The 19,612-nt window shown below is 35.9% G+C and overlaps 2 protein-coding genes across 8 annotated transcripts; both read right to left on the reverse strand.

Annotated features, from left to right (window-relative positions):
• Window positions 1-1,377: 1,377 nt before the first annotated feature.
• phb2b (prohibitin 2b) lies at window positions 1,378-9,754 on the reverse strand. Of its 7 annotated transcripts, XM_081380138.1 has the most exons (12): window positions 9,680-9,741; window positions 9,259-9,421; window positions 8,442-8,478; window positions 8,147-8,276; window positions 7,418-7,502; window positions 7,214-7,293; window positions 6,870-7,054; window positions 6,587-6,716; window positions 6,405-6,508; window positions 4,192-4,269; window positions 3,870-3,946; window positions 1,378-3,701 (listed from the first exon to the last, which is right to left on the reverse strand). In XM_081380138.1, the coding sequence occupies exons 4-12, from the start codon at window positions 8,238-8,240 to the stop codon at window positions 3,680-3,682; spliced, it is 855 nt and encodes a 284-aa protein (XP_081236264.1). In that variant the 5' UTR covers window positions 8,241-8,276; window positions 8,442-8,478; window positions 9,259-9,421; window positions 9,680-9,741; the 3' UTR covers window positions 1,378-3,679. The 7 variants fall into 7 exon arrangements, with proteins under 7 accessions (XP_081236264.1, XP_081236262.1, XP_081236263.1 ...); XM_081380136.1 differs by lacking the exon at window positions 9,259-9,421 and having other exon boundaries at window positions 9,680-9,750; XM_081380137.1 differs by lacking the exon at window positions 8,442-8,478 and having other exon boundaries at window positions 9,680-9,728.
• A 386-nt stretch (window positions 9,755-10,140) lies between these two features.
• pde6d (phosphodiesterase 6D, cGMP-specific, rod, delta) lies at window positions 10,141-19,398 on the reverse strand. The gene is made up of 6 exons (XM_081380003.1): window positions 19,146-19,398; window positions 13,475-13,563; window positions 13,151-13,276; window positions 10,795-10,900; window positions 10,627-10,687; window positions 10,141-10,552 (listed from the first exon to the last, which is right to left on the reverse strand). The coding sequence occupies exons 1-6, from the start codon at window positions 19,193-19,195 to the stop codon at window positions 10,469-10,471; spliced, it is 516 nt and encodes a 171-aa protein (XP_081236129.1). The 5' UTR covers window positions 19,196-19,398; the 3' UTR covers window positions 10,141-10,468.
• Between the last annotated feature and the right edge of the window lie 214 nt (window positions 19,399-19,612).

Genomic DNA, 19,612 nt, shown 5'->3' on the forward strand with positions numbered 1-19,612 from the left:
AAAAAAAAAAAAATAAACGGCAGGAATATTAGGCTGCAGTCACTTTAAGAAGTAATGCACGGATCCAGTACGCTGATACTGTAAACGTGCGGGTTTTTTTCTACTGTTTACATTCACTTAAGACATAACCTACTATGTTTGCTAGGATCTTTGCCAAGATGGGCATGTATGGGCAAATATTCTAGGCAGTGCGAACACAGATAGAAACGTGTGCAGTAGGCTACATGTCTCACCTGCGCTCTTGCAAATTACTGGTCATACAGAGCGTATGGCATTCGCATTGAACAAAGTTTAGGGGAAGCCAGAATGTGTATCCATCATCAGAAACATACATTGATTAGCCTAACTCGGTCTGTCTGTTGTACTGTTATTTTCAGCAATCCATAGATGATTAGATCCGTGTGTGGAGAACGGTACGGTTTGATTTTTTACCAAGAGCAGTACCGACAGCGTATAGGCTGTCAAAGGAGGAACAGAAAGCTCTCAGACGTCATTAAAAAAATATCTTCATTTGTGTTCCGAAGATTAACGAAAGTCTTATAGGTTTAGAACAACATGAGGGTGAGTAATTATTTTTTGGGTAAACTATCCCTTTAAAGCTTTATAAACACACCAAAGGTTGGTATGTATAAATGCATCCATCTAAGCTTGAACCACTTAAAATGCATTTCAACGTTCCAAAATGTATAAATAAATAATTCCTCTCAGAAGTCTTTGACTAAAACATGGCTATTGTTGGTCATCCACAACTGGAGCTTTGGGGAGGGCCGTGTTTATGTTTTTTTTCAGCAGTGTTCGCTCACAGACGCCTGACCTACAGCCCACCTTCATGAAGCATGTGGCACAAACCCCCTCTCCTTCAACAGAGCTTTTCACTTTAAAGAGGGACATTGTATAGGGGTCCATTACGGATGAATTCAAGCTTTAAAGCCTGAGGCCACACACGTGCGGCGTCACGCTTAACCCAGCAGTACGTTATGAAAACTACAGGAACAGACTTGACTTGAGCCCAAGCTCAAACGTTTGTAGTTTTATTTAGCAGACAATCTCAGCTGCAGCTGAATGTAATGTGACGCCATGTAGGACAGTATTAGGTGTTGAGTGCCATCTAGTGGGGCCCTTTAGCAAGTCTGACACCAAGCTACAGTTCCATAGTCACACGTACACAAAGGGATTAATATAATCGAATTATACTGAGACAACACAGAGTCATATAAGAGCTTTAACACAACCCCTGATTATCCACTGAAACATGCAGGCAGTCAGCGACTTTTCTCAGTTCTCATCTGCTTATGGTTGCTTGCAAAAATCTTACTCTGAGCTCTGGTTAAATTGTGTATAAGAAATTAAACAGATATACTGAATAACTTGTTTCTTAATCAGAGCAGTGTTTGGTTTATTATGGCCTTTTCAGTTGCCAATGTTGACATTTCTTAGAACTGGCAGATTGCTGAAATAATGCCAATATCATTGATTATGTGATAAATCAATACATTACACACATGGTTACAGTTAACCACTTCTTTCAGAATTCATACACTCCATCCTGAAAAAAATCTATTTTAAAAAATGTAAAGGAGTTTTTATATGTATAAAAGAACAGGCTACAGTGGTTTATAAAGCTCCTGGTTTGGATGGACTGCTTTTTTCTTGGAATTGTTCATTAAATCTTTGCGTCATCAATACATACACTGTTAAAAAAATTTAAAACAGAAAATGTACTGGTAACTTTCTGCCAGGACATTATCAAGTAATTTTACAGAAATGTCCATAAACCCTAAAACAGCACAAAGCGTTATTCAAAATACAGTTAAACACCCATAAAAAATGTTTATACATTGTGCCCTATTTTTACAGCATAAATCTCAGGCTGCATCCAGTGACTCAAATCTGTCCCATTGTCCCCAACATTATGTCTAAGATTACGCGGACAGCCTTGACCTACTGCGCCCCCCTGAAAAAAGCTCTTCAATATTCACAAAAAAAAAAAAAAAAGCATTCAACAAAATTGGAAATATAAATCATGTATATCCACCCATGTGCCACTGCAGTTCTATTCTTCTGGAGAAATCATACAGACCCTCTGAACACCTGGAACCTTGTTTTTTGCACTCCAATATAAAATCATCATTCACATCATATTAAGTCCCATCTGGCCACTACATGACTATATGTTGTTGTTTTTCTTTATTCCTTTCTGATATTACCTATTAAAAACTGTGTTCAGAACAAATTCTGGGAAAAAAAAGAAAAAGTTTTTGAGCCAAATTGAATATAATTATAGCTTTATAATTTGTATAATTTAGCTTAATTTAGACGTGTATAGCTCAGGTTTGACTATAGGTTTTTACTTTGAAAGACAGTGCCACCTGAAAAGAATCGTTTGTATAGCCAACAAAAATGACATCCTAAAAACGGTTAAGACCCCCCCCCCCCCCATCTCTTCTTAACTTTGTACACTGTGTCAATGCAGAGCGAGCACAAGACAAGAATATTGCATTAAAATGCTGCGCATACTCCATACAAAATGATGTTGAAATTGATTTAACAGTTTTCAAAGTATTCAAATATTTCAAATAAAAATAGAGTGCCTTTTCAAATGACAAGAGTATGTGAAGAGTTTGGAACTGACACAAGGGGAGGTAACACCTCAGGTAAACAGCCAAAAAGGCAGGTTACTAGCCAATGCTGATATTCTCAGTACAGCCAAATGTCAGTTGATTAATCTGCCGGCTGGCCAATATACTTAGAACAAAACAATCATATTCATCTACTTGCAGAAAAAACTTGCTAAGAGATCAAGCAAGAATTTATTATGTAACTTTTTTTTCTGTCATCAAAAATGGTAGCATGTGTTTAGCTATGCAGTATGCAGCCTGACAAAAGGCTCAGCATCTGTTCATTGGTGCCTTTAAAAGAATGAAAATAGACAAGAGCCAATGGAAGAGCCAAACAAGCCCCAACCTTCTGAGTTTTGGGGGAGGAAAGAGGCAGTTCAGAGGGTAAGTAGAGAGGCAGATTGAGCAGGATTGGACTGCTAGTTACCAGAAGCAAGTGGCGGAGTGATGCTTTTATAGTGCAGGCTGGTTTAATACCAAAAGTTTCATAGTAAAATACCAAGAAAAAAACAAACAAACAAAAAAAAAAAAAAAAACAGAAAGAAAATAAACTATTTAGGATTCAAATATTCCAGGGTTAATCCAAAGTCTAAGGCAATTGTCAAAAAAGCACAAAACTTATATAACATATGAAAGTTTTTATTAGCTGTCATTTTGTGTCGCATAAATACAACTGTATGTATTATTTTTCAGCAAAGACATAAATCATTCCTAAAAGAATGGATGGATTTTTTTCAACCAACCCTGACTTCATCTATTGTATCATTTAAAGATGCATGTTTCCTGTTGCAACAATCAATGTTGAAAAGAATTACATTTTCTGGTCCAGTTGTACGTTTGCCTTCATTCATTAACACAAATCTGTAGTGTTTTGATCATCAGCAAATTGTGGAGTCAAATTTAACTGACGAACCAAGTCTACACCATTAGATATTTAATGAGTCTTCCCCAGAATGACATATCCATTTGTGACCCAATCAGAAAAAGCCATCTCAAAGGACACACATACGGCTTCTTGTAATAGAACCTCTGACAACGAGAACGAGTGCTATTTGAACGGGTTACTTCTTTCCGATTGACAATCTGCAATGCAAAAAAGATTTTGCCAACATCAATTATACAAAATGCAATTATTTAAAATATGCACAGAGCAAAGACAAAAATGAATTTTGAGGGGTCATACAGACTATACTGGTATTAGCATACATACAGGAGGACTAGATGTATAAGGCATATAGCTATAGTTCTTACTTGTTCAAATAGTCATCCTGTAGATTCAGAACCAGACTATCTGCGTTCAGGTACACCTTGTTCTGTGAAACTGCCACCTGGAAAACAACCTTCATCTGGTCAGGGCTTTCAAAAAGGACATAAAACATTCAGCTTTTTCCAAAAGGACTGGTATGTAACCAGCCGAACCTTGGCAGAACTGCTAGTGAACATCAAATATTTACATTGGTGAAAAACACACCTTTTTCCAAAGAGTACCGTTTACATCAGGAAAACTCATTAAGAATTATGAATAAGCAAAATGCCACATAGCTGTGGAAAGAAGTGAATCATAACATTGTACCGTTTTGGCAATGTTCTGCGCTGCCCTGATTCTTCTGAGTTTAAGGTATCCGGGATTCTTTGTGACGGCCTCTCCTAGCTGTGAATCAGAAACCAAAATACATTTCTCATATAATATTTTTCACAAAAGACACATTAATAATATTTATATCATAAAATACTATGTAATGCTTCATTTTACAGTGTCCTTATTACACGTTACATGTAACTACTAAAGTAATAACTATAAATTATGCATAACTACATGAAACTAACCCTAAACCAGAACCTAATCCTAACCCTAAAGTACATGTAGTTCATTGATAATCCGCCAGTTTCATAGACAAGGTTTAAGATAGTCCCAGACTAAAATGCATGTTTGAGTAGGGCTGGGTATCAATTAAAATTTTTCGATACCGATACCTTGACTTCGATACCGGTTCCTGAATGATACTTTTTTCGATACCAATTTTATGAAATCCGTTTATTTAACAACATTACATTACCTAAAAAAAACGTTGGTTTTATTATTTCAGTTTGTTGACTTGCACACATATTTTGAGTCTGTAAAGACTTAAGTTTTCTATGTATCCTAATCATTTAACAACATGTATTATTTACTGCTGGCATCGAGGTGAAACGTAGCTACACTTTTGATCTTTTCCACATATTTTCCATCTATGTGGGTTAGGACACTTACACTAAGACGAATTAATCTCTTTGGGCAACCGCTTAAACTAGTGTTTTTTTTGCCACAGCCAATCATGCTGCATGCTTATTGGCTCACTGACGTTGACGAGATTAACCTAGGTATCGAAATTTGGTACCGAACGACAAGTCATGTTTCGATACTCGATAGTATCGAGGCAATTCGGTCGGTACCTAAAAAGTCGATACTCAGCCCTATGGTTGAACTGTTTTAACTGAAAGCAACTTGCACTGCCATATCTTAGAATATGTCAGTGCCATTGTTTTGTTTCAAGATGCACATCAGTGTTTTTTTATAAGGCATGCTATTTTATAAAAGCTGCTTAAATGGCCTAATTAGGCCTAATCCTGGCTTAATCTAAGCCTTTTCTGTGAAACCAGGCCGTTACTCAGTGCATAAATATACAATTACACTGTAACAAGGACACCTTAAAATAAATTGTAACCAATAAAAACAATAAATATAATATAATATAATTCAAAATGATAATTCAAAATGACGTTACTCAAATCTGACTGACTTTAAAATACCACTCCTGTTGTGTTTTTAGAGTTTTTAAGGTGAGAATGTAATTATTTAGACCTAAAAAATGTGACTCATATATAAACAACTGGTTTACTATTTGTTTTAACACTTTCGCAAATGCGAGCTCGAGGCTCTCAGCGGCCGTTCAGCGATCATGTACCCGCAGAGAACAGCTTCATCTCGGCCAGTCCTTTGGGAATTTGCCGCTGGCTCTTATGTAGATAGTAGTTAAAAGAGATATAATTCATTTGGGGTACAGTATATCAAACGGGCTTGGGTCTTTTTAATCTATTACTTGTTCCAAAGCAAATTGATTTTGGTTTAGGGGAAAATTAAGTTTCATAACTTTGTTTATATTTAACTATATTTAACTTAAATCCAGTACATCCTGGCTATATTTAACTTAAATCCTGTACAGCTGCTTTTGTATGTTTGACTGAATTGTTTGCTTGTGTTTATTTCCTATTGCATTTTATAATTGCTATTTTTGTAAATTTAAGTATTATTGTTCAATAATAATATCTTATATAAATAATATTTGGTATTGAGAAAGGATTGTGATATGGATTCAGTGAAAGTTACATTATTTACCGTATTAGATGGCGACAAAGTCTTTATGAGTGAGAACAAGGTAGTTGTTTTAGCGCTGTCTTGGAAAACCCTTTAACTTTTAAAAGGACAAAGACGAAGACATCGCTTTCCATAGCGGACATCTGATTTTTTATAATGGATATAATATTATGGACATCAACCTGAAGAATGAATGCTATATCAGATGCATGTAACACACTCGTTTGGTCGATCTCCCTCTCATAATACTCTATACAATAGGCTTCAATGAAGCGACTCAACATTCATTCGTTACTAGTTCTAAAGTAATGTTTTAGAATTAGTAATGGAGGCTTTAGGCTCAACTGTTAAACTGTCAACTTGAGATTTAAATATTTAAAATACCCATGAGCTTTGGCAAAAGTAAATATTTTTAGATAAGCAGCTCATACCATTTTGGCTGCCTGGGCCTCTCCTTCAGCTTGGATGATCTTCTGCCTCTGATCTTGTTTTGCTTTCTCCACATAGAACTGAGCTCTTTGGGCCTCCTGCTGGGCTGAAAGATTATATTTTGTATTACAGTAACGATGTACATATTTTGTGCTACAGCACTCAAGAACCCAATTTTACCTACCAACTTGTTTGGCCTCCACCGCTGCTGTGTACTCCCTGCTGAAGCTCAACTCTGTGATGGCCACATCATCGAGAATAATGTTGAAGTCTTTAGCACGTTCAAAGAGCTCCCGTCGGATGAGCATAGAGACCTGCATGCAATCAACGGCGAAGAAAGATTAAAAAGACAATCATTTAGTATAGTGATCTGGATATTCCCTTATACATTATACAATATACATCCTGGATATCACGGTAGGTTCTAGAACTAATTTGTGGAAGCCAGATTGTGAGAGAATACCAACCTGGGCTCTTTGTGTAATTAGTTGGGAGGCATTGAATTTGGCTACCACACTCTTCAGAACTTCATTTACAATGGACGGCAACACGCGCTCATCATAGTCCTTCCCCAGATGCTGGTACAAGACGGGAAGGTTGGAAGCCACCGGACGGGACAGCACACGCAACGCGATGTTCACCATCTGCAGGTCTGACCACATTACAAACAACATTACTCCTCCAAGTAAAATAAAGAACAACTTCAGATTGGGCAGCCATATTTAAATAAACTATAATCAATACGGTGAACAAAATATGTTCAAAATGGAAGTAAAGGCCAACAAAATTAAATTAAATAAAAAAATATTACCTTTGCTTCCAGTTAAAGATGATATTTTTCTTGGTTTGGCTCTAATGTCATATATGATTGGATACTGAATCCACGGTATCCTATAAGAAGAATGTCACTAAAAATCAGTTTTTTAGAACTACAACTTTCCTTTTTTGTTATGGAAAGATCAATGGGGTTTACTTTCATAAAGAAAACTGTTCAACAAGTCATTAAAAAGCTCACCTGAAGTGGAGACCCTCAGCAAGGACTGTGTCCATCTGCATCCCTCCAATTCTATTAAAGATGATTGCTCGCTGACCACCCTCCACTAAAGACAAGACCATTAGTGTGAGAGATGACATTACCAATCATCTACTTTTAATATTAACTTGAAAGGTACATATTTGCACAAATACACAACCATTCAAAAGTTTGGGGTCAGTGAGATTTTGTAATGTTTTTGAAAGAAGTCTCTTATGCTAACCCAGGCTGCATTTATTTGATCAAAAATACAGTAAACAGATATTATTACAATGAAAACTGATTTTTTTTTTTATTTACATAGTTTAAACTGTAATTTATTCCTGTGATGCCAAAGCTAAATTTTCAGCAGCCATTACTCTTCAGTGTCACATGATCTTTCAGAAATCATTCATTTGGAATTATTATCATCAAAATGTGGAAAACAGTTGTGCTGCTTAATATTTTTGTATATACTATGACATTTTCTTTTAGGATTCTTTGATGAATAGGAAGTTCAAAAGAACAGCATTTATTAAAAAAAAAATAAAAATTGTAACTTTGTGTGAATGTTTTTACTGTCAATTTTGACCGATTAAATGCGTCCTTGCTAAATAAAGGTATTAATTTTCTTATTATTATTATTACAATCTTTTGAAAGGTAGTGCATAAATGCACTGCACTAAAAATTAGCTGTTTCTAAGACGTTTTCTAATGCAATACTGGATGTACCTGTATATGTTGCCTCTTTGACTCCATAAGCAAGTGCACCTGCTCCAATTAATATCTTTAGTCCGATCCCAGCACCCCTTGAGCCAGAGGACATGCGTCCGGCGAGATCTCTCAGGTGCTGGAGGAACCTCTGTGAGAGTACAAAAAAGCAACAACAACAACACCACAATAACAAAAACAACAAAACATTCATTTTCATTGGAAATTATATATGACAATATGACTGTAACATTAATAGTAAAATATTTAAAAAGGTTAGTTCACTCAAAAAATGAAAATTTTGTCATTTACTCACCCTTATGCCATTCCAAACCAGTAAGACTTTCGTTCATCTTCGAAACACAAATTAATATATTTAAATGAAATCTGAGAGATTTCTGTCCTTCCACTGACAGTCCACGCAAATACCGCTTTTCATCAACGCGGCACACATCAGATACGGTAAACGGAAGCTCAAGCATGCTTGCTTGACGTGCGACAAGAACCATTGAGGTTAATTCATTTTCGTGTGATACGCAGCTGGTTTGAGCCAGAACCATTGAAAAACCAATGAGATTTGTATGCAAGTATGGTTGACCTTCTGTTTATTTTCGCTGATCAATTTTTATATGTGAATAAAAGCCTAAATTCAATCCGTTCATCATATAAAGCAATCAGTCTCTGCAAAAAATTTAGAAGTAAACATCTCAATTTATATGGATTAGGTTTACTATCTGTTTATGAAATGTTGAAGTGGTAGTTGCGTGGACTGTCAATGGAGGGACAGAAATCTTAGAGATTTTATTAAAAATATATTTTGTGTTTAAAATATGAACGAAAGTGTTACGGGTTTGGAACGCCATGAGGATGAGTAATAGATGACATTATTATTATTATTTTTCATTTTGGGGTAAACTAAGCCTTTAAGATCTTTCCAACGGGTTAAATCCCGTAAATTCCAACAACAGCGACATCCTTTGACACTCATTTTATTAGTTGCACTATTCAAGTCTTAATAATAACCAGTGTCTGAGAATTACTTCATTCTTCATTTATTCATTACTGACATTCTGATTAAAAAAGCGCATTAACTGTAATAAAAATAAATAAATAAATAAATAGACTTAACTTACAAAGTAGAATCACAATCAGTTTGAATTCTTTCATAAACTACCGTTTGTATCATGTCAACTTCACACCAAAAGAAATATGTTACAGGTGATATTAAACGTCAAATTCCCAACAGTCTATTAGAACAGCCGGCATCAGGAGTCAGGATTTCAGCATCAGAGCATGCTATTGAGGATCAGTAAACATTAATATTTCAATTCCTACTTCACGAACAAATTATACGGTCCAATTAAGTGGCCAGACAACAGATTAAATCTGGTCATTTAATGCACATGTAACGCTCTGTTCAAATTTCTGTTGCCAAGCTTGAAAGTGAATATTACACTGTGTAAAAAGTAGGGATTTACATTACCTAGTATGTATAAAAATATAAATATAAATATATATATATATTTTTTTTAAGAATAAAGACATTATACTCACGTTAGGCTCTTTATTCGCCATGCTTGCAAGAGCTACCCAAGGTCGTCACGAACAACTTCCGCTCCTACCGGAAGGAATTCTGGGTAATGTAGTATTCTTGGTTATTTCCATGTTTTGGACATTTCTACAAAGTGGACAGCACCCTTTATGATTATAGGCTAGTTCCAAGTTTTTATGTGTTAAATTAAAACAAACTTTATGACGACAATTAAGATATTTTAACTGGATATAAATATTCTCTTTTGTAAAAACTAATTTATTCTGTGGGATTCATTAATGGGATCCATGTAAAGAGCAAAATATACTAGATGCTTTAAACATTTTGAAGTAATTCTGATTTGTTCTTATATTCCACTTATTTTATGTAAAATGTGCCATATTTTCCTGTATACGCAATGTGAGACATAAAAATATTATTCAAAATATATTGTTAAGGGAAAAATGTGTGAGAGAGAAAGCATCAATATCAATATTTTAATCCATAATTACATAATTTATTTTAAAACACAGCCTATCTTACAGTTTAACTAAAAAACAAACAAAAAAACAATGAGACCATGAATGACCACACAGACTGGGAGAAACCCTTTTAAAAACAGCTGATAAGGAAGCAGTGTACATTGCAGGATTGAATTGTAGAAGAAGAAAAATATACAAACAGGTAATTTACACAACCAGGTTGTCATGAGCATGATAACTCTTATGTACAAGTCCTTATCTGCCATAAAACTGGTGTAATCATTTGTCTTGAAACTGTTTTGTTCTAAAATGTTCCCTTTAATGTTGTTGTCACAGCGCCTCAGAAGAAATACTCAGCATGTAGAGTGTCTCCTCTGTACATTGAAACTTGTAGTAATGGGTCCATCCTCTGGACTGACAGTAAAAAAAAACAAAAAACAAATTATATAAAATAAAGGTTCCATGTCTCAGACGTAGAAGAGTCGTACCCGGGACGTGCTGACATGAAGGTCGTCATCATAAAACTTGGTCTCTATAACAACATTACCCCTGCAAGAGAAGACATTTGACCCATCATTAATCCATGAGTAACTTTTATGAATATCTAATATGTTGACTATCATAAAATGTTTTTTTTTATTTAAGGAAACTCTTACGTTAAGACATTTGCAGGCATCATTTGTGACTCTGGTGCAGCTTCTATCAAAGACTGCCACGTGTTTGTAGAATTAGGAATCACAAAGCCAAACTCGAAAAACCACTCTGAAAAGACACAAAAGATACACGTGTAAGCATTTTGTGGTGTAAATAATTTTTACACACTTAAAATCTAGTAGGCCAAGAAGAGGAAAAACATTTTCACAAACAAGCTTTCAAAAATCTCATATATTCATGTGCCCAAGTAATTTAATTTAACAAGTTTCAAAAGTGCTTGTGCATACAAATCCTTATTCCAAGATTGTAAATCTTTTGCATCTTGGCTCATAGGAATTTGTACGCACAAGCACTTTTATTACACAATTACACAAAGTAACCTGACAAGTAAAGTCTAGAATTAGAAAATGGAAATTGATATTTAATATTAATATTGGTAAAACTTAACAATAAGGCCCTGTTTGTGCATTAGCTAACATGAACTAACAAACAATATGTTTTAAAGCATTTATGTTAGTTAGTAAAAAATATAGTTGTTCATTCTTTATAGTTAGTTTTGTTTGAATGTTGAAATGAACATTAACTAATTTAACTGAATTAAATGAACATTAACTAATATTAATAAATGCTGTAGAAGTATTGTTCATTGTTAGTTCATGTTAACAATCACGAATAACTAATGTTAACAAATGGAACCTTACTGTAGTTGTGCTACTATTAATATCAGTATAAGTCCACAATACCATGAAGACAAGCATAGATGAAACTTATTATGGGTGACAGTTGCAGCGTGAATCCATAATAAATTCTTTGAAAATAATTTTGGCTACAAATAGGATAATTGAATCGAAAGAAACACTGCATTTAAAATATACCGTTCAGGTTATTCAAGAATCTTAGGCCTAGTATATACGTAAATGTTCAAATGTACCTGTGCCTGATTTGGATTACACTAAATCTAAATCCACCCAGACTATGACCTAAGATGGCTACTATTGACACTCATATAAAGGTCACTTGCTAACAGTAGCCCCTTTAACACATACAAACGTTACAGCTAAATTACTGGTAAACTGCCATTAAGAGATCATGTGTTAACAGGACCTTTTCAAAAATACAGTTCTGGCAATTTACTAGTATGAGAAGTTGTAAGATAACCAGTAAATTAATGGTATGATGCTTTGTGTGAACAGAGAATGAAGATTACCGGTATGAGCACGTACGAGGTCAGAACGCACAGACGTAAGAAGTTTGCTCTGTCGGAGCATACTACAATACAATAGTAACTATTGTGCGTCTCGTGTTTTTAAAGCGGTCATCGGATGCAAAATTCACTTTTACATGGTGTTTGCATTTAAATGTGTCTTTGCAGTGTGTGGACACAACCACCATTCAATGAAAAAAATCCATTCACTCTTTTTTTTTAATTCTCAAAAAAACCTAAAGACACTCAATAATAAAGCCGTTTGGATTTTCTGATTTTCTAATATTTCTGTCATATTGCTCAAGCTCCGCCCACGACCATTGACGGACTGTCCCATATTAGCATATTTCCCGTATTGGCATATTTCCGCCCTCAGCCATTTGTATACTGTCTGCCAAGGGAGCACTTTACGTGTCTTGTGTCGAAACCCCCCATGGAAGAGAGGGGTGGGGTGAGCAGTTGCTCATTATCATTTAAAGAGACATGCACCGAAACGGGTCGCTGTGAACAGAGCTGTTTTTGAGGAGGTAAAAGGGTGTTGTTTTACACAACCATTGAGGAATTTTAACCAAAGTATGTTACAAACTTTACATGAAGACCCTAAAGAATCATACCAACTTGTGGAAAATTGGCATCCGATGACCCCTTTAAGAGCAAAACCGCATTCTGTGTGATCATCCCCTTAAGCCTGTCACACAGAAGTAAAAAAAACTAACTAACTAAAATGAAACTAAAGCGCTTCTCCTCATCCAGGTGGGTGAAGAAAATGGCTTAGTGTTTTTCCAATGACTTGCATCACAGAGTTTACCAGTACTGGTACTGGTATCTTACTGGTAAAAAAGATAGAATGCAGTTGCTTGTGTGAACAGCACATTTGTGTATTTACTGAAAAAGTCATTCTGATAATTTTACGATAAATTACCAGGACTGCTGTGTAAAAGGGGCTTATGAATGACATTTTATGATCAAATTGTATTTTTAGCAACATTTATATTTGACACATTTTAACAGGAGCTCCTTGCTTGAGAAGACTAGGTATCTGTAGATATTTCAGAACTAGAGACATCTTGCTAAAGAGACCTCTAAATGTGCATTTAAAACCATTGCTATTTGTTATTACAAGAGTGCAATGTGCAAGAAAGAATCAGAACAACCTTCTAGGCACTGGCCTTTAAAGAAAACTTTTTGCTCCAGTCGGAATTTTTCCAGTTTTTCTACTGAAGAGAAATTCAGCTCTCTGGAGACTGCTTTACATTTCAGGATCTTCTTAGGAACCCGAGCTGGAAAACAAAATCAAATCTGTTAGTTACCAGACATGGCACATTCTGTACCAAATTCAGTACTGAAAACTGATCTCGACCTCACTTTGACATCATTAAAAAGAGCTGTGAAGTAGTGGACATAAGAGAAGAATTGGTGTAGCCCAATCTAGTCAATAGTTTAATCTTTAATGCAAGGTAATGCTGAGAACCACAAACCTTCATGTTCTACCCCAGGAAGGGAGAGGTCTTCAGTTCCCTGCCAGAGAACCTTCCCTGTCTCTGCATCTCTAAGATTCATCCAGTTTCTGAAGACAAGTTAAGGCATGCTGAACCAACGTCCCTTTCAGGCAAGTCATTTCTCTCGGCGGCCATCTTTGAAATGCCTCTCGGGCATCTATTTCAGTCTTGCAAGTGCAGCGCCTATCTCTCTGAATGGGGAAACATCAAATTCTCCAAAGCTGTTCAGCAAGTTCATGAGTAAATTTCATATTTGAAATCACCAATGAAATCTGACAACAACCGTCTCATAAATATGGTTTCTTACATTAAAATAGTGTTAAAAACCAGCCAATGCGCATGTGCAGTCCTAAGTGCACTTATTACTTATTCTGCCATATTGCGTGTTCTCCCATTCATAGTAATACGAGTGCACCGTCTTTCTATATATAGTCTTTGTGCTGACCAGACTGACAATGAAAAAATGTCTTCTGATTTCAGGCCAACATTTTTGTAAATTACATTTGAGAGGAAGATAAATTCACATGAAGACACTTGTCCAAATCAATAATCAGACTTAGGGTTTGGCTCATTGGTCTTAAAAGGGACAGTTCACCTAAGAAATGAAGATATCATCATCATTTACCTCATTGTCATTTCAAACCGGTATGACTTTCTTTCAACAAAAGAGATGTTTAGCAGAATGTTCAGGCACTGTCAAGATCCAAAAAGAACAAAACAGCGCCATAAAAGCAGTCCATAAGACACTTGCACTATATAAAACTTCTCTAAAGCCATGTGATAGGTTTGTGTGAGGAACAAACTTTAAGTTTTAAGTTTAATTCACTGAACATCTTGTTCGACCACCAAATCATTGGATGGGAAAGAGCATCTTCACATATGAGCATTTAGCTACAATTATGTTTGTGCTCCATGGAGGAAAGTGGGTATTACGGGTTTGCGAAAGTTGTGATGGGTGAACTAATCCATTAAATGATGCCTAAATTTAAGAGTATCAGATCATTACATTGAGCAGCTTTTAGTTTTAAATCACACACAAGTCCAGCCAATAAGGTAAGAGCTAACTGAAGCAGACCACACTTGTCTAAAAACATCCTGATCTGTCTGCTAAACAATGGTTTTGTGACAATGTCCTGTACTCTGTGTCAATGACATCTGACCTCTTCATCTTCAGACCACCTGTAGGAGTCTTTCAGGCAGGTCGAGCACACTCACACGAGGCTGCATGTGTCATTACAGGTGTACAGAACAGGCCCTAGTCACCAACCCCATGAGATCTCAGTCAAGGCTACACAAGAGTGCTACATGTATCACTAATCCTAATCTATCTTTCAAGCATTAAATCCAAAATCCAAATCTGTTCCCGTTGGAATGAAAAGGGCTCATCATAAAAATGTGTTATAATTTATTTTAAGGTGCCTTTGTAACAGTGTAACATTAAAGTACTGAGTAATATTAATTAACAATAACATGTATTTCCTATATGGTTAGGAATAGGGTTTAGATTAGGGTTAGTTGCATGAAATATGCATTATCTACTCTTATTATAGTAAGTAGCCTACATATAACATAAGTAACAAGGACACTGTAGTGTTACTTTGTACATAAAAATGTATACTGTAAATATATAATATTTATATTAATTATATAATTTGTATTATGTGAATTATATTAATGTAATATTTTATATTTATAATAATTATTTATAATTTGCATAATCATATTTTTATATTCTCATATATATGTTATATGATTTTTTATGGACACTCAATTTTATATATAACTATCCTTGTCCACACTAATAAGTATTTGTTTAAAAACATATCTTTTTCTCTCCGTTTTGTTCTTCCGTCCACACTTAGACTGCGTTTTTATTAATGAAAACAAAGCTTTTTGAAAACGCTCTTTAAAGTGGATAAATTTGAGAATGGTGTTTCAGCGTAGTAACATGGACTGTCAAAACAGAGGTATTTAAAAAGGATGACGTAAGTTTAGTCATGTGACATTTTAATATATTCATGTTTATACCGGTTTTGTGCCTGTTATGTGTTATTTACTTTCACACAGTTGCTAAAATATGCTACTTTGCACACTCTTCATATCACAGTCCTGCAAAGATGATGTGCTGTCCTGCAGCAATACATGAGAGCACTTGCGTTTTAGACCAAACATATATGGTGAGTGAGTGCGAACTGGACGCATCAGTGAAGATTTTGTGCTAAATAAAATGATCCTGTCAGAAGAACTGCCCGATAACTTTATTACTTATTGTTCCGTCTGTATCATCTCAGTGAGCTTTTGTGAGGTTTTACGCATGTGCAGTAAGGCGAATTTAGCGTTTTCCAAAAGTGAAACGTCGGAAAACACCTGAAAACACTAGTGTGGATGAAGAGGGTTTTTAAACGGAAACACAGTTTTCAAATGTATCCGGATTAATGTAGACGTAGCCATTAATATAATTTAAATGAATCCCGAGACACAAATAACCAGCAGCATGACCCAGGCTTCATTTTCAGTCCAGCCCTGAGAGATGATTTACTCTCCCTTTGCCAAAGAACCAAACAGAACCAAATGAAATGATGCAGTGGTAATTTGACTGAATACATCTCATATCTTCATGCACTATGTTTAGACTACAAAAATAACAAAAGTTGGAGATATTTCCAATGTGCTTATTGCTCAAACATCATTTAGACCAGTGGTTCTCAACCAGGGAGTCTCAACAAACTTCCAAGGGGGACTCAAGTACCCCTTTCCCACCGACACTATTCCGGGTGGGTTCCCGGCTTTTGTCCATTCTCGAACCGTTCCGCACATTTCCACTGCAGAAAAGGGGGTTCTCAAGTCTGTGGAAACACACGGTCGGTTCGCGACAGGCACCAGTTCGCCTGGCCAAAACGGGCTCTAGCTCCAGAACGCAAACCATTCTGGTGGAATAGGCAAAAATCAAGATATACATCTTTCCAAGCTCTTTTATGTGCTGTCTCCTGTGATATATTTCACCCTGAATTTAGATGCCAACAGCTGAAGTCACTAAAAATGAGTAACTATTCACTAAAGTGCTCGGCTCTGTTTCTGATGAATCAGGCGACTGCATTCGAGATTATTGGAGACAGATGTCTGTTGGATCTCACCTGCTGAGCACACTGGGGAGAGACCATTTTACTCACAAACACTGTCACTGTCAAAGTAATTAGTCCCCTCGGCGCCAAAGCTTTCATGGAAGCCACATTCATTTTTAAAAAGTCATCCATTGTTGCCATTTCCAGTCTGTTGTTATTGGTGCAAAAGAGTGTATTTAAAAAAAAAAACACTTGCCTTATTAAAAATAATGGCGGTGGAGGCTGTGTTCGTACTACTAACGCTTTACCAAATAAACTAAGACACACGAACATAAAACCAGCCTTGAAAGACACGGTGAGCAAACGAAATACAAGCTCCTTCAAAATTCTAGATACACTTAGATACTCAATCCTTGTGCTACTGCAGCACTGCTTCCATTGTTACATTGCTCTAACACTTCTAACAAACATAATTTGGCACACGATACAATATCTCTCTTTTTCATTATTTAAGTCAGTGTTTTTTGTAGCTACTCAAGGGATGGTGCTTTGCACACGGTAGTCACCTCTGGGGCACACTGGGTAAAAAAAAAAAAAAAACACAAGGCAGATATGATGAAGCCTGGAGGTCAAATTGCATGAAATTTTGAAACAACCTTTGGAAATTGGTCTGTGCTGCATAACTACATTGTACCAGATTCACACTGCTAAAAAGAGCTGTGCTATACTAAGATGACACATATTCTGTGAAAACAGCTGAGCTCAAAACTGGACCAATACAATATATTATGCATAAAAACATTATTATTAAAGTTCAAATTCAAATCATAGGTGGTGATATCTATGGCATGCTTACTATGAACAACTACAGTATTAGTTTCATTATCTGAATGCCTTATCCATACATACACTATCATTCAAAAGTTTGGTGTCGGTAATATTTTTTATGTTTTAGAAAGAAGTCTCTTATGCTCATCAAGGCTACTATTATTTGTTCAAAACTATAGTAAAAACAGTAACATTATGAAATGTAATTACAATCTAAAAGAACTGTTTTTGTAATTTATTCCTGTGAAGAATGGATTATTCCAGTCTTCAGTTTTACATAACGCTTCAGAAATCATTCTAATATGCCGATTTGGTGCTCAATAAGCAATCGTTTTTCTGCGGAAAGATTTTTTTGATAAATAGAAAGTCCAAAAAACAGCATTTATTTGAAATAGATGTAACATTATAAATGTCTTTACTGTCACTTTTACTGTGTCAATTTAATGCATCTTTAGTGATTAAAAGTATTCATTTATTTATTTCAAAATCTTTCTGACCCCAAACTTTTGAACAGTAGGGTAAATTCGAAATATTTCTTTATAACTTTCGCTCATTTCACAAACCTTTCATTAAAAGATGCATGTTCACATAAGTTTTGGTCAACTATCATTTTCCACAGCTTTGCCTCATGCGGCACACAGTTGGATGTGAGGAGCATAAGGCAGCAAATCCCTGTCCTTTCAAATCAAGGATTTAAGAATTACCAGCCTGTAAGACACACCCGTGCTTTCACAAAGAAGGTCACACAGGGTAGGTAGACCCATGTCTGCTTGAAGATATATTAGAAAAACAGTGTCTGACGGGGCAGCCGACCACTTTCACGCCATCAGAATGTTCTGGTGCTTGTGTGATTATTCTTGTCAGATTTACAGAGCCTATTATAGAAACACTAGCCAATGTTATGTAATCGTGATGGCAGGCACAAACTGTGTGAGAAGATTTCACCTTGCTAATGCACCTGATCCCAAGAATCAGGTGCCTGTCAGTCTCATAGTATCCTCATTAACAAAACTTCCAGCTAAAGCAAATAACAGCATCCCAGTTAGTTACTGATGCTAATATGCTCAAATAAAAGTAAAACTGCTTTGAAAAGACGATATGATAATTGCATCATAACTCTCACTAGAGAGTTGCAATTCATATCCCAGTAACTCAATAATCCAGGTATGCACATGACCAAAAACAAGCATAATCATACAATTTATAGAATAACGCAGACATAATCTCTGGATTAGAGAAATTACACCGATTAATCTCGCACATTACATAGCAGATATAATACTGTCATACCGTGCATAATGCCTAAAGACTTCATAGGATACATTTCAACATTTCATAAACTGTTTAAACACTTGATTGAGTGTTTAAAAGTGTTAGTACAGCCAAAATGAACTGTCAGTTTACAGTCTGACTCCAAAGACGCACATATAGCCGGTAACTTAGTTTGTTTGATCTAATAAAAAGCATTTGGGTTTATAGATGGAGATTGTTCCAATTGAAATCAGGCACGTATTAAACATTATGACATAAAAAGCATAACATAATATGTAACTAGTTCACCTTCCAGTTTGCTTACTGTAATCAACATATCATACAAATTACAGCATCATCAATATTAGAGTCCTGGTTTCAAAACCGTTAGATTATTTGCCGGATACAGATTTACGCCCGAAGTCAGATTGCTAGCTATGATGTAAAGTTCTGTAAGTTTGAGGTTTGCAGCAAGCAGGCTAATCTGCCCCATCATCACTTAAGGATACAGTTTAAACCCCTTCAGAATCTCCTTCGCCCTGTCTTCGTCCGAAGACATCTTTTTCCTGGATCTTCCGCTTCAGCAGATGAAAAAAGACGAATTAAAACGTTCCACCGAGGAATAACTAATAAATACTGGGCGCAATATCTTTTAATTACACAAAATCCAGCTCGAAAAAGCTTTTAGTTACAGTGAGATGCAGCTTTAATCTGAACGGATACACTTGATCCGCTCAAAACCTACTGTAAATAGATTTTTGTGGGAGATTGACAGCTGATTCGACCAATCATCTAGCGAGTTTTTGAAGGCCTGGATTAAATGCACCAATCAAAGAGGAGATGCAAGAAATAGGGCGGGGTTTGGTTGCGTAGGGACGCGTCACCGATGGCAACCCCTCAAACGTCCTTCGAACGAAGCTTGAACGGAAGCGCGTGTGAGACAAAAAGTTGTCTGTACATTATTTCCTATGGCAAA

This window comes from Scardinius erythrophthalmus (genome assembly GCF_964197995.2).
Source record: "Scardinius erythrophthalmus genome assembly, chromosome: 12".
Classification (NCBI taxonomy): Eukaryota; Metazoa; Chordata; class Actinopteri; order Cypriniformes; family Leuciscidae; genus Scardinius; species Scardinius erythrophthalmus.

Bases quoted from the DNA above. Each gene is read 5' to 3' on its own strand.
- pde6d (XM_081380003.1), bottom strand. From the start codon at position 19,195: ATGTCTTCGGACGAAGACAGGGCGAAGGAGATTCTGAAGGGGTTTAAA. The intron at 13,564-19,145 runs GTATCCTTAAGT...ACTTGTCTTCAG, and splicing joins ATTCTGAAGGGGTTTAAACT to AAACTGGATGAATCTTAGAG. The intron at 10,901-13,150 runs GTTGTTCTGATT...GTGTCTTTTCAG, and splicing joins TAAAGGCCAGTGCCTAGAAG to AGTGGTTTTTCGAGTTTGGC.
- phb2b (XM_081380134.1), bottom strand. From the start codon at position 8,345: ATGAAAATGAATGTTTTGTTGTTTTTGTTATTGTGGTGTTGTTGTTGT. The intron at 7,503-8,146 runs GTACATCCAGTA...TCTTGTCTTTAG, and splicing joins CAAAGAGGCAACATATACAG to TGGAGGGTGGTCAGCGAGCA. The intron at 4,270-6,404 runs GTATGAGCTGCT...TCTGATTCACAG, and splicing joins AGGCCCAGGCAGCCAAAATG to CTAGGAGAGGCCGTCACAAA.